This window comes from Hemitrygon akajei, unplaced genomic scaffold (genome assembly GCF_048418815.1).
Source record: "Hemitrygon akajei unplaced genomic scaffold, sHemAka1.3 Scf000060, whole genome shotgun sequence".
Lineage (NCBI taxonomy): Eukaryota > Metazoa > Chordata > Chondrichthyes > Myliobatiformes > Dasyatidae > Hemitrygon > Hemitrygon akajei.
This window is the reverse complement of record NW_027331946.1, coordinates 3960823-3986026: the sequence shown is the minus strand read 5'-3', so window position 1 is coordinate 3986026 and position 25204 is coordinate 3960823. Positions and strand designations below refer to the sequence as shown.

Here is a 25204-nt window from a genome sequence, read left to right as displayed (position 1 = left end):
TACTAGATGGCCCAAAGGGCCTGTTTCTGTGTTGAAATTTTTTATGACTGTGACAACAACCTGAAATAATAGAAAAATTCACTCTAACCCCTTTTGACAGCTGTGAGGACCAACCAGTCATTTCAGCAGGAATTTTTATGTGGCGTTTAAACTGTGGCACTTTAAGTTAATAATACATAAAAGAAGATCCCAGCTACACGTCAAGAAAAACTATTTGTGTGAGAGAGTTTCAGTTACTGTGGGGCCAGGCACCCATGCAGCTCAGCAGGAACAGGGAATAATACCAATGGAGAGAGTCAAACTGAGCCAGGTCACAAATTGGAGATGGCAGAAATGCCCCATTCTTATACAGACAGGAAGAGCATCAGAGAGATTGATGGTCATTCCAGATACCAGCACTCTGCCCAGTCAGAAGATGATTTCTCTATCCAACTTGGGTTGAACCTCACTGTAACAGTGTGATACCAGATCAAACCTTGGCAACTCAAGTAATCTCATCTGTAATGTTGTCCTACACCCATTGATGGATTTTGTAAATCTTTTTACAGGTTAAAAACGAGAAGGAATTCATTTCCAGGAAGCTCAAGCATGGCACACCAGTTTCGTTGTCTCTGTCTAGATATTTAAGGAGCAAGGGATTCAATCAACCATCCTTCCGGCTCAGACTGTGGGGAGGGATTCACTCGATCATTTGACCAACTGGCAAGACCATCATTTTGCACAGGAGAAAGGCCGTTCTCCTGCTCAGTGGGAATGGATTCACTCGGTTATCACAATTGAAGGTACATCAGCAAGTTCACACTGGGCAAGGCCATTCATCTGTTCTGTGTGTGAGAAGGGGTTCAGTCGGTCATCCCACCTGTGAACACACCAATCAGTTCACAACACATCGGGCAGAGGCTGGTCATCTGCTGAATTTCTGGGAAAGGATTCACTCTGTCATCTGACCTAATGGCTCACCAGCGAGTTCACACCAGGGAGCGGCCGTTCACCTGCTCAGTCTGTGAGAAGACATTCACTCGGTCATCCACCCTCCTGAGTCACCAGCGAGTTCACACTGGGGAGAAGCCGTTCACCTGCTCAGTCTGTGGGAAGGGATTCAGTCAGTCATCCACCCTACTGGTACATCAGCGAGTTCACACTGGGGAGAAGCTGTTCACCTGCTCAGACTGTGGAAAGGGATTCACACTGTCATCCCGCCTACTGGTACATCAGCAAGTTCACACTGGGGAGAAGCCGTTCACCTGCTCAGTCTGTGGGAAGAGATTCACTCATTTATCCCACCTACAGAGTCACCAGCGAGTTCACACTGGGGAGAAGACGTTCACCGGCTCAGAATGTGGGAAGAGATTCACTGACTCTTCCACCCTACAGAGACATCAGCGAGTTCACACTGAGGAGAAGCCATTCTCCTGCTCAGTCTGTGGGAAGACATTCACTCAGTTATCCCACCTACAGAGTCACCAGCGAGTTCACACTGGGGAGAAACCGTTCATCTGCTCAGAATGTGGGAAGAGATTCACTGACTCTTCCGCTCTACAGAGACACCAGCGAATTCACTCTGGGGAGAAGCCGTTCACATGCTCAGTCTGTGGGAAGAGATTCACTGACTCTTCCACCCTACAGAGACATCAGCGAGTTCACACTGGGGAGAAGCCGTTCACCTGCTCAGAATGTGGGAAGAGATACACTGACTCTTCCACCCTACAGAGTCATCAGCGAGTTCACACTGGGGAGAGGCCGTTCACCTGCTCAGTGTGTGGGAAAGGATTCACTTGGTCATCCGACTTACGGAGTCATCACCGAGTTCACACTGGGGAGAAGCCGTTCACCTGCTCAGTCTGTGGGAAGAGATTCACTCAGTTATCAAACCTACAGAGTCACCAGCGAGTTCACACTGGGGAGAGGCCATTCACCTGCTCAGAATGTGGGAAGAGTTTCACTCTGTTATCCCACCTACAGAGACACCAGCGAATTCACACTGGGGAGAAGCCGTTCACCTGTTCAGAATGTGGGAAGAGATTCACTGACTCTTCCACCCTACAGAGACACCAGCGAATTCACACTGGGGAGAAGCCATTCACCTGCTCAGAATGTGGGAAGAGATTCACTGAATCTTCCACCCTACAGAGACATCAGCAAGTTCACACTGGGGAGAAGCCATTCACCTGCTCAGAATGTGGGAAAGGATTCACTCAGTCATCTGACCTGCAGAAACACCATCCAGTACACACTGGGGAGAAGCCGTTCACCTGCTCAGTCTGTGGGAAGGGATTCACTCAGTCATTCACCCTACAGAGTCACCAACGAGTTCACACTGGGGAGAAGCCGTTCACCTGCTCAGTCTGTCGGAAGGGATTCACTCAGTCATCCACCCTACAGAGTCACCAGCGAGTTCACACTGGGGAGAAGCCGTTCACCTGCTCAGAATGTGGGAAGAGATTCACTCACTCTTACAACCTACAGAGACACCAGCGAGTTCACACTGGGGAGAGGCCATTCACCTGCTCAGAATGTGGGAAGGGATTCACTCAGTCATCTCACCTACAGAGTCATCAGCGAGTTCACATTGGGGAGAAGCCGTTCACTTGCTCAGTCTGTGGGAAGGGATTCACTCAGTCATTCACCCTACAGAGACATCAGCGAGTTCACACTGGGGAGAAGCCGTTCACCTGCTGAGAATGTGGGAAGGGATTCACTCAGTCATCGCACCTACTGGCACACCTGTCAGTTCGCAATGGGGAGTGGCCATTGTTATGAATCCCTAGGTTTTGTTTGCTGTGGAGTGTCATTTTAAGAGAGAGAGAGAGATTAAGAAAGCGAATCAGTCTGACTTGCAGCTTGTTTACATCACTCCCAGCTTTGTTTAGTTTTAACCGAGGACACAGACACTCAGAGTCAGGTGGAGACGAAGGAGGAAAAATGGAAGGATCAAAACCAGGGAACTAGTGGCCAAGGGTCACTATTTAGAAGTTTCCTTTGCCCATAAGGGTGGGTTAATTATCAATTCACCATATATCGAATGTGTGGTTGTCCCCTCATTTGATCCATAGGAGTGGATCTGATTTGGGATATCCTGTGGAGACCACTTATGTGTTAACCCTTGCCTGGCTGTGGTGTGGTCATTCATTTGAAGATGATACCCCTTATGACGAGTAACTTTTGGTGATAATTTGTAAGTACATTTGTAAAGATGATGGATAAAATCTACAGTGACTGTTCTCTCATTTTACCACCATGGAATCTGTGGAATTCGACATAATTGCCTTCTCTCAACATTTACCCTGATTACAAATATCTTTCTCTCATCACGTATTCCATGGTTGAACTGAACTTTAATACTTTACCATCTCAAGACTCCAAGCCCTGAGCTCAATAGTTTGGGAGTTATATTTACACACATATATACACATAACACTCATGAGGAAATCTGCAGATGCTGGAAATTCAAACAACACACACAAAATGCTGATGGAACACTGCAGACCAGGCAGCATCTATAAGAAGTACTGTCGACGTTTCGGGCCGAGACCCTTCGTCAGGACGAACTGAAAGGAAAGATAGAAAGAGATTTGAAAGTAGTTGGGGGAGGGTGAAATGCAAAATGATAAGAGAAGACCTGAGGGGGTGGGATGAAGCTGAGAGCTGGAAAGGTGATTGGCGAATGTGATACAGAGCTGGAAAAGGGAAAGGATCATGGGATGGGAGGCCTCGGGAGAAGGATAAGTAGGTGGGGGGGGGAGCACCAGAGGGAGGTGGAGAACAGGCAGACAACTAAACATGTCAGGTATGGGGTAAGAAGGGTAGGAGGGGCATTAACGAAAGTTAGAGAAGTCAATGTTCATGCCATCAGGTTGGAGGCTACCCAGCTGGTATATAAGGTGTTGTTCGTCCAACCTGAGTTTGGATTCGTTTTGACAGAGGAGGCCATGGATAAACATATCAGAATGGGAATGGGACGTGGAATTAAAATGTGTGGCCACTGGGAGTAGTCTGTTGCTGCTGGTTCATTTTTAAAGCGTTACGGTTTGTAACAAAATGGGGCTGCGTCTGGGATATGAACAAATTTAAGGATTTATTTATTATCGATATCATTTGGAAATCCCTATTGATTTATTTGTGCCTGGAAAATCAGCAGCAATGGATTTTGATAGATATCTGGAAGTGTGAACCTCTCAGGCATTAGAGGACACCAGAAGGATTGAGTTGTTGAGTATTGCTAAAACGTTAAAACTTGCTAAGGTGAAATTGACAATGAGGAGGGCAGAGATGCAGAGGATAATAGCTGAACATTATGTATCCGAGGGTGTGTTTAAAGTGGATGAGTTGGAGGTGTTTCCTGAAAGTAAACCTCGTGAGCTTGAGCTCCAGTAGAAGTTAGAAAAATTCAAGATGGAGGTTGTGGAAATGCAGAGGCAGTTAAGCAGACAGAAAATTCTCTTACAAAGTGTAATTAAGGGGAAGGCTTAGCAAGCCTATTCTGCCTTGACAGTTGCTGAAGCAGCTGATTATTTTTTTATTTATGCTGCGCGCCCCCCCCCCCCCCCCATTGTCGCTACTGGGCTATAAACGTGCAGGAGCAGTGTGTAGTTCAGTGCTTTGTTCAAGGACACACACACTGCCTTGGCTGAGGCTCGAAATCATGACCTTCAGATCGCTAGTTCAACACCTTAACCACATGGTCACGCACCACACATTATGACCTAGTGAAACAGGCTGTGCTCAAAGCTTATGAGTTGGTCCCAGAAGCATACAGGCAAAAGTTTAGAAATTTGAAGAAATCTGTGAACCAGACGTATATGGAATTTGCTTATGAGAAATTTGTGTGTATTGCCCACTGGTGCACATATAAAAATGTACATGATGATTTTAACAGCTTGAAAGTGTTGGTTTTAATTGAAGAATTCAAAAAGTGCGTCCCTGATGACATAAAGACATATTTAGATGGAAATTATGCTGCCACTATGCAGGAGTCTGCTAGATTAGTAGATCAGTTTGCTTTAACTCATAAGGTTATGTTTACCCTGAATAAGAGTTTTGAAAAGAGTAGCAGGGATAACCAGGGTAAACCAGAAATTAATGCTGGGATTTGTCACACTTGTCAAGTTTTGGCTAAACCTAATCAGGTCATCCCAGTGGCCCCACTCCAGCCTATACCTGCATTCGGTGAACCGTTTTCCAAAGTTATAGTGCTTTGTTTTGGCCCATTGCCAAAGACTAAAGCTGGCCATCAGTATCTGCTAACTATTATGTGTACTGCATCCAGATTCCCGGAGGCAATACCTCTCAGAAATATTAAAGCTAAAACTGTGGCGAAGGCTCTTACCGAGGTTTTTTTTTACTTTATTCGATTTGCCTCAAGAAATCCAGTCTGATCAAGGAAGTAGTTTTACATCTGGATTATTCCAGCAGGTAGTTTATGAACTGGGAGCAAACCAAATTACATCATCTACATACCATCCGGAATCACAAGCGGCTTTAGAAAGATTTCACTCTACCCCCAAAACAATGATTAAGACATACTGTGTTGAAAATGGAAACGACTTTTGTTCGCAGTAAGAGAGTCGGTTCAGGAATCATTGGGCTTTACTCCATTTGAACTTGTATTTGGTCGCAGAGTGAGGTGAGCTTTGACCTTGTAAAAGGAGCGGTGGATTGATGGGGATGTACATGTTAACTTGTTAGACTATGTTTTAAAGTTCAAAAATAAACTACACCAATTCTGTAGTCTAGCGAGACAAAACTTAAAAGATTTCTCAAAACAAAATGAAGTGTTGGTTTGAGAAGCAGGGTTGCGAAAGAAAATACCGGGTGGGGGATAAGGTGCTTGCCTTATGTTGACGAATCCACTTCAGGTGAAATTCAATAGACCGTATGAAATAGTCTCTCAATTTAATGATGTGAATTATGTTATTACAACACACGACCGAGGTAAACTAACACAGCTGGTAGACATAAATATGATAAAGCCTTATTTTGACAATCAGGCACCATCTGTGAGTGTTGTTGTCAAAATATATGAATCTGGCAACCCTGAGAATGAAACAATTGACTCGTCTGAGACTTTTCACAAGCCAAACATTGTCCCAGTTAGACTAATGAACTCGGTTGTTCTGGAAAACATTAATAACAGGTTGGCTCATCTGCAGCCAAAGCAACAACAACAGCTGAAGGAATTAATTCTGAAGTTTAAAGATTTATTTCCCGATGTTCCCAAGCAAACCACGGTCTCAGTACATGACGCAGATATTGGTCAAGCCAAACTGATTAAACAACAGCCATATCGCATGAACGTAGAAAATGTAAATTGGCTAAGCAATTGTTGTAAATGTGGAAACAGATTCAGTAGGTCTCAGAGGCACTGATTATGGGAAGATAAATGCGGTAACAAAAACAGATGCCTATCCTGTCACTTGGGTAGATGATTGCATTGATAAGGTTGGAATAGCTAATTTCTTACAAAGATTAATCTGTTGACAGGGTATTGGTGTGTTCCATTGACGGACAGAGGTAGAGAAAGTTCTGCATTTGTGACACCATCTGGGTTGTATGAATACAATGTTTTGCCTTTTGGAAAGAAAAATGCTCCAGGAACATTCCAGAGAATGATTGATTCTGTAATTCGAGGGTTAGAACACACAGATACCTATATTGATGACTTAGTCACAGGGAGTGACACTTGGGAAGAGCATATCTCTGCAGTAGAAAAGCTGTTTGACAGGCTTTCCCAGGCCAGCCTTACAGTTAACTTGGCTAAGAGTGAATATGGCCATGCCTCTGTGACATGTCTTGGCTATGTTGTAGGTCAAAGCAAGTTGGCTCCTGTTCAGGCAAAAGTCCAGGCAATTTCTCAAGTTCCTATTCTGACCTCTAAGAAGGCTCTTAGAAGGTTTCTGGGAATGGATGGATATTATCGTAAGTTCTGTAAGAACTTTGCTGCTATCGCTCTTCCTCTGACCAATCTCCTGAAGAAGGGTGAAAAGTTTGTTTGGACTGAACCTTGTCAGGAGGCATTTGATCGATTGAAAGTTATTATTTGAGATTAGGCCAATCAATGTAGTATTCTCAGCAAATTTAATTAGCAGATTGGAGCTGTGGGTGGCTACACAAGTCATGGGTGCAGAGAGAGTAAAGGAGGGGGCCAAAGAGACAACCCTGTGGGGTATGTGTGCTGAGAGTCAGAGAGACAGAGGAGATGGATCCCACTGTTACCACATGCCGGCGATCTGACAGGAAGTCCAGGATCCAGCTACACAAGGCAGGGTGAAGGCCGAGGTCTCTGAGCTCCTTGTCGATACTTCATGCCTTCGTATGGCTACTGCTCTGCCCATGACTGCAAGGAACTGCAGAGAACTTTGGAGAGCAGAGAACATCAGATAAACAAGCCTCCACTTCATGGACTCTCCCTACACTTCCCCTCCCTCGGAAAAGCAGGCCATGTACACAAAGAAGCTCATAACCTGGACATTCTTGCTCTAAACCCGCTCCCCCATCGGGGAAGAGATACAAAAGCCTTAAAGGTGTACCTGGTGTACCACCAGGCTGAAGGACGGTTTCCTGTCTGCAGTTATAAGCCAAATGAATGATAAAATGGACTCGGCCTCACAATGTAACTCGACGTGACCCTGCACCATATGTCTATCTGCACTGCACTTTCTCATTTGTTCAATTTGCAACTGCATCTCTATATTACTTATTGGAAATGACTCTAAAGTCGATTCATCAAAAACACCTGAATCCACATAGTGTGACACGATTTTTCTCTGTATTACAGCCTTAGATGTAGTCTGCAAAATACCTTTAAGTTGTAATTTACTAGCTATCTCAGATACCGCGGTTTTTTTCGCCTTCGCTAACAACTCCGCGCCTGGCGAAACCAGAAACTCATCAATATTCATCGTTGCCGAATACCACTCAGAAGCCAATCAAACAAAAGAATCGAGTATTCCCCGTTTCCAAAACACCGACTCAAAATTCAACAAGCATTTAAACTCAAATGATCCAATCCGGACGCAGCCCCATATTTATGTTACGGATTCAGGCAACAATAAATATATGAGTTAGGCAAGGAGTTTTTATAACAAATAACAGGTTTATTAAATACTGAAAACAAACCCCCCAAAAGGGTAGATAGGGTGGTGAAGAAGGCTTTTGGAATGCTGGCCTTTATAAATCAGAGCATTGAGTACAGAAGTTGGGATGTAATGTTAAAATTGTACAAGGCATTGGTAAGGCCAAATTTGGAATATTGTGTACAGTTCTGGTCACCGAATTATAGGAAAGATATCAATAAATTAGAGAGGGTGCAGAGACGATTTACCAGGATGTTACCTGGGTTTCAGCACTTAAGTTACAGAGAAAGGTTGAACAAGTTAGGTCTCTATTCATTGGAGCGTAGAAGGTTGAGGGGGGATTTGATCGAGGTATTTAAAATGTTGAGAGGGATAGATAGAGTTGACGTGAATAGGCTGTTTCCATTGAGAGTAGGGGAGATTCAAACGAGAGGACATGATTTGAGAGTTAGGGGGCAAAAGTTTAAGGGAAACACGATGGGGTATTTCTTTACTCAGAGAGTGATAGCTGTGTGGAATGAGCTTCCTGTAGAAGTAGTAGAGGCCAGTTCAGTTGTGTCATTTAAGGTAAAATTGGATAGGTATATGGACAGGAAAGGAGTGGAGGGTTATGGGCTGAGTGCGGGTAGGTGGGACTAGGTGAGATTAAGAGTTCGGCACAGACTAGGAGGGCCGGAATGGCCTGTTTCTGTGCTGTGATTGTTATATGGTTATAAAAGGAACCAAAACACTAACGTAACCGGAAATCAACTGCTGTGCGGCAGCTTAAACAGTTCTTAAAGCAATGAAGCTTACAGTCCTTAAAGCGATGTTGCAAGAACAGTTCTTTAAAGTAGTATTGCCATAAGTTCGAAATGCTCACAGTCCATTTAAAAGGAGAGACTTTTTAAGACGATTTAAATACTCTTTCACGTCGTTTTTCTTCAGTCCCAGAAGTCGAACTTTTCCCATGAAGTATTTTATGAAACGAAGCGGCTTAAAGGCACTGAGCTTTCCTTTACCGCACTATTCTCAATGCTTTCTGGAATCCCAGGGATTAACACGAGAATAGTCAACGAAATCCTTCCGAATTAGGATCAAACAAGGTCGAACCTGTTTCACCGTCGAAAATCGATTCTCCTCAATCTTTAACTCCCAAACTCCGATCTTCACTCTCCACTGATTCTCAGCTAGCAGTATTGTAAAGAAACTGCTGGCAATGACCTTTTAAACTTCAGGCGTTAGATAAAACTTCATCTTTCAACTAAACTGCATCATAATATTAAATCACGCAGTGGCATGAAGTCAACATGGCAAATCCAGCCACGAACTGCCCCTCCTCACAGGGAGGGGTTCTCCTTTTATACCCTGTAAAAAAAAACCTGTCACATGATCTCTACTGGCAGGAAAATGACGTCACTCCACCATCACAAGACCATTACCTCAAGTCCAGTATAGCTTCAACACCAGTCACGTGACAAGGGTACCACTGTCATGAGTCATGAGTACATAACATCTCTCTGAACGACTTTCATGCTTTCTTTGTTTCATGGTTCTCTGGAGAAGAAAAAAACTCAGCGTTATTTATGAATACCTGCTTTGATAATAAATTTACCTTTGAACTATCCACTCCGAGCGGGACTTCCCGGTGTCCAAACATTTCAATTCCGATTCCCATTCCCGTTCCGATGAGTCATCCCATCCCTTGCCAAGATGAGGCCACCCTCAGGGTGCAGGATCAGCAACTTATATTCCGTCTGGGTGCCCCCACCCAACCTGATGGCATGAATATCGATTTCCCCTTCTGGTGAACAAATTTACCTCACACCCCTCCCTCCCACTCCCTCTCATCCTCTCTGTCGTTTTACGACCTCTCACCTGCTGATCACTTCACTCTGGGTCCACTGCTCCATCCGTTTCTCAATATATTGAAGTTTACCTGTGAGTGTCGATACTCAAAATATCCTCACACGTCAGGTGTTACATGGTTCGACCTTTATACATCCTGTTTAGTGTTTAAATATATAAAAAAGTTAAAGAAGCTTGAATCTTTACATAAATTATTATCGCAACTATACGAATAGAAAATATTGTATTTTGGAAGTGACAAATGTTAACGGGAGGAGTGCAACCATTTGGGAGGTTTGGAAATGCATTTCACCTCGTTCATTGTCTCACTAAATTACTCTTTTTTCTATCAACACAAAGAGAAAAAGAGCCTCTTTCCCATCAGCTACAGTTGGTGGAGCGAGGCCAAGGAGTTAATCAGCTACTAATGATATGAAATGACGTAAAACTAGCTTGTAGCCTAGACTTTTTTTTTCCATTTGGCTTCCAAAACAAAACTAAATTTATCCAGGTGTAGAAGAAGATTTTGGATGATTACCTTGAATATTTCATTAAAATCAGGCCGAAGATGAGCGAGCAGTGAATTTTTCTTTCATTGTTTTTGACTTTTAAACTTGGGTTTCCATGTTCATTCCTTGCTTAATATAGCTCCTTCCTGGTATCCAATGTTAACCATTGGAAAGAGCGGAAGAATGCTCACATTTGTGTACAGGTATTTCCCTGCTTCCTAGGACAACGGGTCGAGCGAGAAGGAATTTCACAAATACCTAAATTAAAAACAGTCACAGCTCCAGGATTTCACCAAAAACGATCAAGTATCCTAATGTTATTAGTGGTATTTTTCCCCACCAGCCAACACCCCCGCTTCCGTAAAATTCCCTCTATTTAATATCCGGGGTTGTTAAATTCCGTGCTTGTTTATTTTGACTTTTTTACAGAGGTGTCAGAGCGGCTCTCCGGTGAGCTCTGGTAGCACTGCAGCCCTGAATGTATGAGACAATACAGTGTTAAATGCAAAATCCTGAACAGTGTCGATGATCAGAGGGATCTTAGACTCCAAGTTCATAGCTCCCTGAAGGCGACTGCACAGATTGATCGGGTGGTTAAGAAGGCAAATGGCATGGTTGTCTTAATTAGTTGAAGCACTGAGTTCAAAAGTCATGAAGTTGTGTTGCAGCTTTGTAAAACTTGTCAGCCCACATCTGAAGTGTTTCATACAGTTCTTGTCGCCCCCATTCTCGGAAGGATGTCGGGGCTTTGGAGAGGGCGCAGAAGAGGTTCACCAGGATACTCCCTGGATTAGAGGGCATGAGCTGTAACGAGAGACTGGACAAACTTGTGTTGTTTTCTCCAGAGCGGCGCAGGCTGGGGTGAGACTGGATGGACGTTTATCAGATTACGAGACGAATAGATAGAGTGGACAGAGGGTATATTTTTTCCTGAGGGTTTGAAATGTCTGACACATTTAAGGTGAGAGGAGATGTGAGGGGCGTCTGTTTATTTCCACAGAATGCTGGGAAGTTGGAGTCTATGCATGGGGTGTAAGTCCCCATCGGTCACGTTTGCCCCTTCCATTTGCCCCTTCCATTTGCCCCTTCCATTTAACCATAGATCTAACGATCTCTTTGTGCATGTTCACAATCTCCAGGTGTGTGGTCACGCATCCTCCATGTTGTGTTGGGGAAATCTGATGTTGGCCACTGAGTCCCGTTAACTTCCCCCAAACTCGCCTAGCTTCCTGAGGCTCCACATATTTGTCCTGGAGCTTTATGGCTGTTGTGTCTTCTCCCGGATTGGGGTGGGTGAGAAAGGAAAACGTCCCAGGTTATGGGGATCTTTGATTTCACTGCCTGCTTTACCGAGGGACTGGGAAGTCTAGGGGGGAGAATGGTTTCTGTGATGTGCTGATCTGGATCCAAAGGTCTTACCAGTTCCTCGCAGTCACGGGCAGAGTAGTTACCGTGCAAAGCGTGAAGTGTCCGGATGCGAAACTTTGTATGGTGTGTTGATAAAAATCTGGTGAGGGTCAAAGTATATCTGGCAACGTTCTTGTTATTTTTGCTAATTCTGTCATTTTAGAATCTTTTGTACAATAGTATGTACTATTCATTCAGTATCTATGTGTTGCTGGAGGACCATCAGTGATCGTCCTTGATCCCTTCTCCCACCTGGTTCCATCTGCTCATCTTGTTCAACCTCTGTCCAGTCTCCTCACACCACCCAACCCCGCTTCAGTGATATACATCAACCATCTGGGTCATCCTCAGTCCGCCTTGTATCCCACCTCCTCAATGTTATATATCAGCAAACTTTCTTCCAACCCTTGTCTTCATTGGGAAGTGTTCTTTTGTACCTTTGGCCTCGCTGAGTCATTTCCAGAATCGGTTATTGTTAGTTGGAATGCCGGAGGGTCATCAGGTCCCAGTTCTGTTGTGCATTGGTGTGGAGGTGCTAGTTTATGAAAAGTGACGGGCTGACACACTGCAGCATTTTACTGGCAGCAAAGAGTACTGGGAGAGTTGGTGCTTGGGCTCTAATCCTGTGATCGGCATTCCAGGCAAATGGAACTGTTGGTGTTTTGGCTTTGACGTTGATTTGAGCTTCTACAGATGGGGCTGGATGCTCGTCCTGCAATGAAGCAGAAATTTTGAGCAGCTGGACATTGGTTGTGGTGAAATCCTAGATTGCACTACCCAGTGTGAGATGTGGGGCCAATGTGTGAGACGTTCAGGGTCAGTGAGTGGCAGATTCAGCTGTGTGAGTCTGTGAGGTTGGGTCCTGGGAGATCACGGTTTTTGATCCAGGTAAAATGGACCCGGGATTGAGCTGTTTGGGCTTGTGAGGTGTTGATCGAGTATTTCTGGTCTGGGATCAGATGTTTGTTTCTGGAGTTCCTTTGGAAGCAATGACTGCCAATCTGAGGAGAGGATGAGTTCCCATTCCATCCTCACAGGAAGAGGCTGTGAGTAAATGGTCTGTTTCCGTAGAAATAGACCCTGAGTCTGGTGTTCAAACTGTGTTTGGAAATCTCCGCCCCCCCCCCCCCCCCTCACTGTCACACAGTGGAAATCAGGCAGCTGTGCTGGAGATCTACACTAAAAACTGAAAATGTTTGAGCTCAATCTGATGAAATGTTATTCATTGAATTGTATTGTAAGCTGTTCCTTACCTGCTGAGTGTTTCTGGTAATTCCAGTTTCTTTTTATTTCTTGGTTTATATTTCATGACATGGACCTGTCTTAACCTGGAAATGAAAATGGCTGTGATAGTTTGTAGGCCTCCGTTGGAGTCTCTGCAAGTCACCCCTCTCCACGCCACCGATGTTGTCCAAGGGAAGGGCATTAGGACCCATACAGCTTGGCACCGGTGTCGTCGCTCAAGGACACACACGTAGCCTCAGCCAAGGCTCGAACTAGCAACCTTCAGATCACTAGACCAACGCCTTAACCACTTGGCCACGCGCCAACACATGTGATAGTAGAACAGTAAAGAAAGCACAACGTTTCCCTTTAAATTATCCTGATACCAATCTGTCTGTTATTCCTGGAAATGTGCTCAGTACAGTTGTTGCTAACAAGGTTTACATAAGTAATCTCAGGAATGATCGATGGAGCATTTGATGGTTCTGGACCTCTGCTCAATGGAGTTCAGAGGGACGGTGGGGGTGGTGGGGGGATGTATTGTTAAGTAAACCTACCGAATGCTGAAAAGCCTGGATACAGTGGACACGGAGAGGATGCTTCCATTAGACAGGGAGTCTGTGATCTGACAGCACAGTCTCAGAATAAAGATGCTTCCCCTAAAAAATAAGATGAGAAAATTTTTTTGGCGAAAAGATGACTGATCTGTGAAATTTGTTGCCACAGAGTTTGGTTGAGGCTGCGATTTGGGTATATTTATGACAGAGATTAATATATTCATGATTGCTAAGTAGCTGCAGGGTTACAGGAGGAAGGCAGGAATGTGGTGTTGGAATAAAAATCCGCCATGATTGAATGGTGGGCAGACCAGATGGATCGAATCACCTAATTCTGTTCCTGTGTCTTATGTCTTACCATGACTGAATGATGACTGCTTCTTATCCCATATTATCCTGTGACGTGTGAGGGACAATAAAAGATTGTTCACTGAGATCATTAAATCTGCCTTCAGTGTTTAAATTTCAGTGAGTTTTGTTCTTAGTAACATTAAGCAGAAATGTTTAGTTCTCCTTTTCATTATTAATGTGCTTCATTGTCTCTCTGGTTAAAGTTAGACCTGTGGTGAGAGATTTATTTGAAGAAAAACTCCAACTGGAGGCAAACCACGACTGAAGATGAGGGAACAGCAACAAGTGAACCAGCCCGAGGACTGAGAGCATCAACTGGAGAGAACGCATCTGACTCAGGGTTTCCATTGATTCAGTCAGGAGAAAGTTTGGTGAGTCTCGTTTACTCAAACACTGGTCCTTTAGACATTACATAACTGTACAAAGGAAGGTAGGAAATAGTTGGGAGTGAGACAGAATGTGCCCAGAAGAACCAGTTATGCCTCTGTCAGACCCAGTTGCAATCACTCCAGGTCTGGTAATGTGCTTCCAGCAGCCCAGCCCTTTGAAACCACTCCCATTCCCTCACAGTGGTTACTCAGTTCAAGATCTTGCATCCTCCGATGTAGCTTTTGGTCAGTTCTGAGTGGGGAGACGGAAGGAGAGGGGAGTGTTTATGCTGACTGTCTTTCAAAAACAGTATTTGTTTGAACTTGCTGCAAACTCTCTACCCATACCCTGTACTTTCTCAACCAGATTATTGACATCGATGACAAGTAGCAATGGGCGTACCTCAGGGAACGTCACTAAGCACGGGACTCGAGTCCAAGAAACAGCCTCTCACCATCACCCTGTGCCTCCTACCACCCAGCCATTCCCAGACCCTGGGGCTCTGTAACAAACTCAATGTTAACAGGAAGATTAGTCAGTGATTAAGATGAAGAGAGAATTGCGGCCTCCTGAAAGGACACGCGAGCTGAACTGTCTGATCCAGTGGACCACATCCACCCTCGTTGACAACGTAATTTATCCCTTGCCCATCCACCCAGGTCATGTTACTTCCGATAACCCACAGTACCCCAACCACCCTCTGTCCCGCCAGTGGCCCCACACCCTTCTGACCATTCACCCCACACCGTCACATAGACAGGCCCCCTTCACCCACATCCACCCTCCCAGCTTGGGGAACCAGAGCAAACTGATCCCGCAATCCTGACTCAGTGCAAAACTAAAACCAGGGATGCAAGACTGGAGAGCCCGGAGCCTCCAGCTGTCCGGCTTGGTCCCGGCTCTTTCCCACTGCAACCGGTCCTCGATTTTCAAAAACCCAAGATTAACCCCTTTCTCACTGCCAACTGAACAGGAGAAACACCCGCATCAGCTGGGGTTGATATTGTACGGCAAGTTGCAGTTGGTCCCCATATGTGTTAAAACTCCCCGCTGTCGGATATGGAGACCAGCATCGTACGCGGTAAAACCATATAACAATTACAGCATGGAAACAGGCCATCTCGGCCCTTCTAGTCTGTGCCGAACGCTTACTCTCACCGAGTCCCACTTACATGCACTCAGCCCATAACCCTCCATTCCTTTCCTGTACGTATACCTATCCAATTCTTTAAAAATGACAAAATCGAACCTGCCTCTACCACTTCCACTGGAAGCTCGTTCCACACAGTTACCACTCTCTGAGTAAAGAAGTTACCCCTCGTGTTACCCCTAAACTTTTGCCCCTTAACTCTCAACTCATGTCCTCTTGTTTTAATCTCCCCTACACTCAGAGGAAAAAGCCTATCCACATCAACTTTATCAATCCCCACATAATTTTAAATACCTCTATCAAGCCCCCACTCAACCTTCTATGCTCCAAAGAATAAAGACCTAACTTGTTCAACCTTTCCCTGTAACTTAGGTGCTGAAACCCAGGTAACATTCTAGTAAATCTTCTCTGTACTCTGTTGACATCTTTCCTATAATTCGGTGACCAGAACTGTATACAATACTCCAAATCTGGCCTCACCGATGCCTTGTACAATTTTAATGTTACATCCCAACTCCTATACTCAATGCTCTGATTTATAAAGGTCAGCATACCAAAAGCTTTCTTCACCACCACATGAGATTCCACCTTCAGGGAAATATGCACCATTATTCCTAGATTTCCTCACACTGTCTACAAGCATTCTCTACTTGTGAACTAACCTCCTCTCTCCTAGTCTCTTCAATTTGATTCCCCCCTCCCATTCATTCTAGTTTGAAGTCTCCCCAGTAGCCTTCGCAGATCTCCCCACTAGGGTATTGGTCCACCTCGGTTTCAGGAGCAACCCGTCCTTTTTGTACAGATCACACCTGCCCCAAAAGAGGTCCCAATGATCCAGAAACTTGAATCCCTGCCCCCTGCTCCAATCCCTCAGCCACGCATTTATCCTCCACCTCATTCCATTACTACTGTCACTGTCACGTGGCACAGGCAGTAATCCCGAGATTACTATCTTTGCGGACCTTCTTCTCAACTCCCTTCCTAACTCCCTATATTCTCCTTTCAGGACCTCTTCCCTTTTCCTACCTATGTCATTGGTACCTATATGTACCATGACCTCTGGCTCCTCACCCTCCCACTTCAGGATATCATGGACGTGATCAGAAACATCCCAAACCCTGGCACCAGGGAAGCAAACTACCATCCGGGTCTCCTGACTGCGTACACAGAATCGCCTATCTGACTCCCTAACTATCGAGTCCCCTATTGCTACTGCCTTCCTCTTCCTTTCCCTACCCTTCTGAGTTACAGGGCCGGACTCTGTGCCGGAGGCACGGCCGCTGTTGCTTCCCCCAGGTAGGCTGTCTCCCCCCCCAACAGTACTCAAACAGGAGTACTTATTGTCAAGGGATACAGTCACTGGGGTACTCTCTAGTACCTGACTCTTCCCCTTCCTCCTCCTAACCGTGACTCACCTGTCTGCCTCTCATGGCCCCGGTGTGACCACCTGCCTATAACTCCTCTCTATCAACTCCTCACTCTCCCTGACCAGACGAAGGTCATCGAGCTGCATCTCCAGTTCCCTGGCACAGTCCCTTAGGAGCTGCAGCTCGGCGCACCTGGTGCAGATGTGAACGTCCGGGAGGCTGGGAGACTCCAGGACCTCCCACATCCGACACCGAGAACAGCAAGCTGCCCTCACACTCATAATTCCCAGCATGGAACCGTAATCCCACGGTGGATTTGTTCGGTGACTTGTGAACATACGTGATTAATGACCCTGCAACTGGGGACTGAGTGAATAGTTAGTCTAACAATTCAAATCATACACACCAATCTCCTTGTCTTTCTCCCTCACCCCTAGCTACTTACCCCATTTCCCTCACCACACCCTCTTCACAGTTCCTCTTCCTCTACTCCAGCCCTCCCTTCTTGCTCCCTCTCTCCCTCACTGTCTCAATTTTCCCTCACCCCTTCCTTATCATCGCCCCTCAATCATTCTTGTTTCTTCACCGCCACTCTCCCTCCCCTCTTCTCTTCCCTATCCCTCTCAGTTACACTGCTACTCGACCAGCCTCCCACTCTTTCACCCCTTTCCTCATGCTCTCCTTCTCTATCACCACTCTCTCTACTCCTCTAGTAACAAATCGTACTCCTCTCTCGTCTCTCTTCATCTCCTCACTCTCTCATGCCTCTCTTCATTTCTCTCACACTCTCTCCCCTCTATCTGGTTCTCTTACTCTTCCATTCTCTCTCTCCCATCCCACAATCCCTGCCCCTACCCCTATCACCCGCCATCTCACTCTCAGTCACCCTCTGCCTTCCCATCTCCATCTCCCCCTCTTGCACACGCTCTCGGCTCCCTCTAACTCTCTCTCACTCACTCACCTCCACCACTCTGTACCTTCCTCCATTTCCAGCCCTCTTCCTCTCTATCTGTCTCCCTACATCCCCCCTCCCCCCCAAACACTCTCCCTGCTGGCTCCCGTATCCCACACTGTCTTGCCTTCTTTGTCACCCTCTAAATGCACCACTCACCCCACGCGTTCACCCTCTCTCTCTCTTAGTCTCTCAACCCCCTCTCCCTCTCTCAATCTCTCTCTCGCTCTCCTCTCCCTCCCTCCCTCCTGTCACACCCCTCACTTTGCACCTCATCCCATACATACATCAACAATATTTAAATGCAAAGTGGAATTTATAACAAGGATCCTTGTAGGTTGTAGATCTTCAGTAATGGTCTTTATATATGAGGATCAGAGGGATCTTGGGGTCCGAGTCCACAGGACACTCAAAGCAGCTGTGCAGGTTCACTCTGTGGTTAAGAAAGCATACGGTGCATTGGCCTTTAATAATCATGGAATAATCAAGAGCCGAGAGGTAATGTTGAGGCTATTTAGGACCCTGGTCAGATCCCACCTGAAGTATTGTTTTCTGTTCTGGTCGCCTGCTGGCTCCTGTATCCCACACTGTCTTCCCCTCTTTCTCACCCTCTAAATCTACCACTCACCCCACGCATTCTCCCTCTTTGCCCTCTCTCAGTTCTCCTCCTCCTCCTCCTCCCCCCCTCTCCCATCACACCCCGTGCTCTGCACCTCATCCCATAGAGTGGTATGCGAATGGCTGGGCACCACTGGTCAAACTTCCTGTTACTATGAATAAGTGAGTAGAAGGTGAACTGGTCTCCAAAATTCATAAAGATGAAATATTATTTTCCAAATTTAAGCAATATTAGTGTACTATTATGTTTTATACAATTTTAGAGTGAGAAAAAGGAAAGGAGCACCATGGAAAAGTTTGGGCACCCCAAGAGATTTGAGCTCTCAGTTAAATTTTACCAAGGTCTCAGACCTGAATTAGCTTGTTAGGACAATGGCTTGTTCACAGTCGTCGTTAGGACAGGCCAGGTTATGCAAATCGCAAAGCTTTATAAATACCCTGACTCCTCAAACCTTGTCCCAACAATCAGCAGCCATGGGCTCCTCTAAGCAGCTGCCTCGCACTCTGAAAGTTAAAATAAATGATGCTCACATAGCAGGAGAAGGCTATAAGAAGATGCCAAAGTGTTTTCAGGTAGCCGTTTCCTCAGTTCGTAATGTAATTAAGAAATAGCAGTTAACAGGAACGGTGGAGGTCAAGTTGATGTCTGGAAGACCAAGAAAACTTTCCATGAGAACTACTCGTAGGATTGCCAGAAAGGCAAATCAAAACCCCTGTTTGACTGTAAAAAGACCTTCAGGAAGATTTAGCAGCCTCTGGAGTGGTGGTGCACTGTTCTACTGTGCAGCAACACCTGCACAAACATGACCTTCATGGAAGAGTCATCAGAAGAAAACCTTTCCTGCATCCTCATCACAAAATTCAGCGTCAGAGGTTTTTCTGACATTGAGGGAGAGGTTGTTTTCTTGACACCAGACAGATGTTGTTCAGACCTCAGATACAGTCAGCAACCAAATGCTTGAGCATGGTGCGATGGATGTGTTGAGCTGTGGAAATCACGATGCAAGAAGCATCGTAGGAAAGCCAGATGAGCCCAGGGCATGGAATTGTGATATCGTAGGCATTACTGGGAATTGGTTGCACCCAACAGTCTGAGGGATTTAGAGGAACAAATTTGTAGAGAGTTCACAGACTACACCAAGAAACAATAGTTGATATAGTAAGTGATTTTAACTTTCCATATATTGACTGGGACTCCCATACTGTAAAAGGACTAGATGGGGTCGAGTTTGTCAAATGCTCCTTAATCAGTACGTAAAACATCCGGCGTAGAAGTGTGCAATAAGCTGTTGGGAAACGATCCAGGGCTGGGGACAGAAATTAGTGAATGGCAACACTTTGTGTCTAGTGATCATAATGGCATGAGATTCCAAGTAAGTACGGAAAAACAGAGGCCTGGACCTCTCTTGAGATTCTAAATTGGAGAAAGATCAATTTTTATGGTATTTGCAAGGATTTGACAAGGGTGGATTGGGACAGGCTGTTTTCTGGCAAAGGAGTACTTGGTAAGTGGGGGTTCTTCAGAAGTGAAATTTTGAGGGTGTAGAGTTTGTATGTGCCTGCCAAAATAAAAGTTGAAAGGTAACTGGTGCAGGGAACCTTTGTTTTCAAGAGATATCGAGGCCCTGGATATTTTGTTCCTCTAAATTCCTCAGGCTGTTGGGTGCTACCAAGACACATTAATGACTACAATATCATATTTCCACACCCTGAGCTCATCTGACTTTCTTTAGTTGTCTTCTGTTGGTTTCTAAAAGCTTCCCAATAGTTTTTGCTCTATTATTTGTCCTCTCTTTGGCTTTTATGTTGACTTTGGCTTCTCATTTCAGCCATGGTTGTGTCCTCCTACCTTTCCATTTCTTCCACTTCTTTGGGATGTGTCTATCACTCAGCTCCCGAGTTGCTCCCAGAAACTCCAGCCATTGCTGCTCTGTCGTCACTCCTACCAGATTCCCCTTCCAGTCAGGTTTGGCCAGCTTCTCTGTCACAGAAACATGGAGAAGGTCAGAACTGAAACATGCCCACTCTGGACGATCAGAATAGTAATCTATACGGGAGACAAAATAGATGGGGGAGGTTTTAAATAGTAGTTTTGCATCTGTATTTTCTCAGGAGATGGACACAGAGTCGATACAGTTGAGGCAAGGCAGCATCAACTTCAGGGACCCTGGACAAATTACAGAGGTGGAGATGTTTACTGTCTTAAGGCAAATTAGCGTGGATTAATCCCCAGGGCCTGACAAGTTGTTCCCTAGGACCCTGCGGAAGACAAGTGCAAAAATTGTCGGGGTCCAAGCAGAGATATTGAAATAATCCTTAGTGACAGGTGAGGTACTGGAGGATTGGAGGACAGACCATGTTGTTCCACTGTTCGAGAGGGGCTCTAAGGAGAAACGAGAAAATGTTACGTTAGTGAGCTTGACATCAGTAGTGGGAAAGTTATTAGAACATATGTGCAGCAACCGGATATATAAGTATTTGGATCGATGTGGACTGATTAAGGATAGAGAGCATGGCTTTGTGCATGGTAGGTCATGTCTAACCAGTCTTATAGAGTCTCTCGAGGAAGGTATCAGGAAAGTGGATGAAGGCAAGGCAGTGGACGTTGTCTACATGGACGTTAGCAAGGCACTTGACAAAGTCTCATATGGGAGGTTGGTCAAGAAGGTTCAGTCATTCAGCAGTCAAGATTAGACAGTAAATTGGATGAAACACTGTCTTTGGGAGAAGCCAGAGTGTGGTAGCAGATGGTTGCCTCTCTGACCGGAGGCCTGTGACTAGTGGTGTGCCACAGGGATCAGAGCTGGATCTGTTGTTGTTTGTCATCTATATCAGTAATCTGGATGATAAGATGGTTAGGGATCGGCAAATTTGTGGATGAAACCGAGACTGGGGATTCAGCGGACTGCGAGAAGACTATCATGGCTTGCAGTGCGAACGGGATCAGGTGGAAATATGGCTTGAGAAATGGAAAATGGAATTCAATGCAGACAAGTGCGAGGTGTTGCATGTTGGTGGGACCTACCAGGGTGGGTCTTACACAGTGACTGGTCGGACATGGAGGAGTGTTGTTGAAGAATGGGATCTGGGAATACAGGTTTATATTTCACTGAAAGTGGTGTCACAGTTTGATAGGGACAGAAAGAAAGGTTTTGGCATATAGTCCTTCATAAACCAAAGCACTGAATGGTATGTTATGTTGACTTTGTACAAGACATTGGTGAGGCCTAATTTGGAGTATTTGCAGTTTTGGCCACCAACCTACAGGAAAGATGGAAAGATTTTGAAAGAATTCAGAGAAAATTCACAAGGATGTTGCCAGGTCTGGAGGACTTGGGTTATAAGGAGAGATTGAACAGGTCCGGACTTTATTGCTTGGAATGTAGAAGACTGAGGGGAGATTTGATGGAGGTATACTACAATTATGAGGTTTATAGATAGGGAAAATGGAAGCTGGCTTTTACCACTGAGATGGGGTGGGACTACAACCAGAGGCCATGGGTTAAGGGTGAAAGGAGAAACATTCAGGGGAACATCTGCCGGGTGAGTTTCCAAAGTGATCACCAGCTCATAACCCAGCACGGAAGGAAAGCGTGCTGGGGAGCCGGCTGGATTCGAACTCAGGACCTTTCGTCCCGAAGTCTGGCACTGATGCCACTACGCCACCAGCCAGGTCAGGAGATATTGACATGGCATTGAAACTGTGGCACTTTAAATGAACATTACATAAAGGAAAACCCCAGCTGCACGTCAACAAAGGCTATTTGTGTGAGAGGGTTTCTGTTACTGTGGGGCCAGACACCCTTTCAGCTCAGTGGGAAGAGGGAATAATTCAAATGGACAGAGTCAAACAGAGCCAAGTCACAGACTGGAAATGGCATAAGTGCCCCATTCTTACAGAGCATTGGAGAGTTTGGGGGTCATTCCAGATACCAGCACTGTGCCCAGTTAGAAGGAGATTTCGTTCTCCAATGTGTTGAACTTCACTGTAACAGTGTGATGTCAGATCACACCTTGGCAACTCAAGTGATCTCATCTGAAATGTTGTCCTTCACCCACTGATTGATTTTTAAATCTTTTTACAGGTTAAAATCGACAAGGAATTTGTCTATGGGAATTCAAACACAACACACCAGTTGTGCTGTCTCTGACTAGATATTTAAGGAGCAAGGGATTCAATCAACCATCCTTCCTGCTCAGACTGTGGGGAGGGATTCACTCGGTCATCTGACCAACTGGCACGTCCATCATTTTGCACAGGGGAGAGACCGTTCACCTGCTCAGACAGTGGGAATGGATTCAGTCGGTAATCTCAACTGAAGGTACATCAGCAAGTTCACACTGGGCAAGGCCATTCACCTGTTCTGTGTGTGAGAAGGGATTCAGTCGGTCTTCTCACCTGTGGACACACCAGTCAGTTCACACTGGGCAGAGGCTGGTCATCTGCTGAATTTGTGGGGAAGGATTCACTTGGTCATCTGACCTAATGGCTCACCAACGAGTTCACACTGGGGAGAGGCCGTTCACCTGCTCAGACTGTGGGAAGGGATTTACTCGGTCATCTTACCTACTGGTACACCAGCGAGTTCACACTGGAGAGAGGCCATTCACCTGCTCAGACTGTGAGAAGGGATTCACTCGGTCATCTGACCTACTGGCACACCAACGTGTTCACACTGGAGAGAGGCCATTCACCTGCTCAGACTGTGGGAAGGGATTCACTCAGTCATCTTACCTACTGGTACACCAGCGAATTCACACTGGAGAGAGGCCATTCACCTGCTCAGACTGTGAGAAGGGATTCACTCGGTCATCTGACCTACTGGCACACCAACGTGTTCACACTGGAGAGAGGCCATTCACCTGCTCAGACTGTGGGAAGGGATTCAATCAGTTATCTGCACTGAAGGTACATCAACGAGTTCACACTGGAGAGAGGCCGTTCACCTGCTCAGACTGTGGGATGGGATTTACTCAGTCATCTCACCTACTGAGACACCAGTCAGTTCACACTGGGAAGAGGCAGTTCACCTGCTCAGATTGTGGGAAGAGATTCACTTCGTCATCTCAACTGAAGATACATCAGCGAGTTCACACTGGGGAGAGGCCGTTCACCTGCTCAGACTGTGGGAAGGGATTCACTCAGTCATCCACACTGAAGGTACATCAACGAGTTCACACTGGGAAGAGGCCATTCACCTGCTCAGACTGTGGGAAAAGATTCACTTCGTCATCTCAACTGAAGATACATCAGCGAGTTCACACTGGGGAGAGGCCGTTCACCTGCTCAGAATGTGGGAAAGGATTCACTCAGTCATCCACCCTACTGGTACATCAGCGAGTTCACACTGGGGAGAGGCTGTTCACCTGCTCAGAATGTGGGAAGGGATTCACTCGGTCATCCAACCTACAGAGTCACCAACACGTTCACACTGGGGAGAGGCCATTCACCTGCTCAGACTGTGGCAAGGGATTCAGTCATTCATCCACCCTACAGAGACATCTGCGAGTTCACACTGGGGAGAAGTCATTCACCTGCTCGAACTGTGGGAAGGGATTCACTCAATTATTTGATCTACAAAATCACCAGCGAGTTCACACTGGGGAGAGGCCGTTCACCTGCTCGAACTGTGGGAAGGGATTCACTCAGTTATCCACCCTACACAGTCACCAACGAGTTCACACTGGGGAGAGGCCATTCATCTGTTCAGACTGTGGGAAGGGATTCAGTGATTCATCTGCCCTACGCAGTCACCAACGAGTTCACACTGGGGAGAGGCCATTCATCTGTTCAGACTGTGGGAAGGGATTCAGTGATTCATCCACCCTACGCAGTCACCAACGAGTTCACACTGGGGAGAGGCCGTTCATCTGCTCAGTCTGTGGAAAGGGATTCACACAGTTATCCAGCCTACACAGTCACCAACGAATTCACACTGGGGAGAAGCCATTCACCTGCTCAGAATGTAGGAAGGGATTCAGAGATTCATCCGCCCTACGCAGACACCAGCGAGTTCACACTGGGTAGAGGCCGATCACCTGCTCAGACTTTGGGAAGAGATTCTCTCGGCTACCTCCAGCAAATGTGCATGATTGTCAAGTCATACTTGAGTTTCAGGAAGGTATTAAGAAAGAGCAAGAATTCACTGGCAGAGAGGACGGAACCTGCTGCCTGAGGGTGGTTTCTGCCCAGAACATTTGGGCAGAACCCACAGCGTCACATCGGCAGCCAGGAGCAGCGTCACAACCCGCGGTGAGATGCCGAACTTTAAATAATTGTTGAGACTGTTTCAGGGAAAGGAGCACTGCTGTCACTGTGTTTGGGTTAACTCCGCCATCGGGATCATCGCATGCAGGCACTTTTTGAAAACGGCGCGAGGCTTAAGAAGAGCTCGCAAACGTTCGAGAGAGTTCACCCAGTTTGGAACCATAATGGTCCAGTAGAGAAACGGAGGTGCAGGTCCGAAATCGTCTCCGAAGTCCGAGAGGCAGCCAGTTTTTCACCTGATCCTAATGCTAATGCTACTGCCACTGCCTTCTGACTAATGCCTTATGACTATCCTTGACTAGACTAATGACTGACTTACCGCTGATTATTTATGACTACTGACTAATAATTACCAACTGCCACACTTGCGAAAATAAAAATAAAAAAGGAGAACGAAGGAAAGTTGTTTGGTCATTGAGTGGAATCGTATTAAAACCTTCGGGTGGGCGTATTCAGTCCCTTTCAAGTGGGGAAGCTGCACATGGGAGCAAGAACTCCGACTTGACAGTGAAAAACTGGTTGACAGTGAAAAT

The 25204-nt window shown here is 45.9% G+C and overlaps 1 protein-coding gene across 1 annotated transcript in view; it reads left to right on the top strand.

The window, feature by feature from the left end:
• The window catches only part of LOC140721714 (uncharacterized), a 29216-nt gene extending 4530 nt beyond the window's left edge, over positions 1–24686 (top strand). The window contains 2 exon segments of the mRNA XM_073036499.1: positions 2093–2579; positions 22922–24686. Of these exon segments, the coding sequence (XP_072892600.1) occupies positions 2093–2579; positions 22922–24686 (2252 nt within the window).
• The last annotated feature ends 518 nt before the right edge of the window (positions 24687–25204 follow it).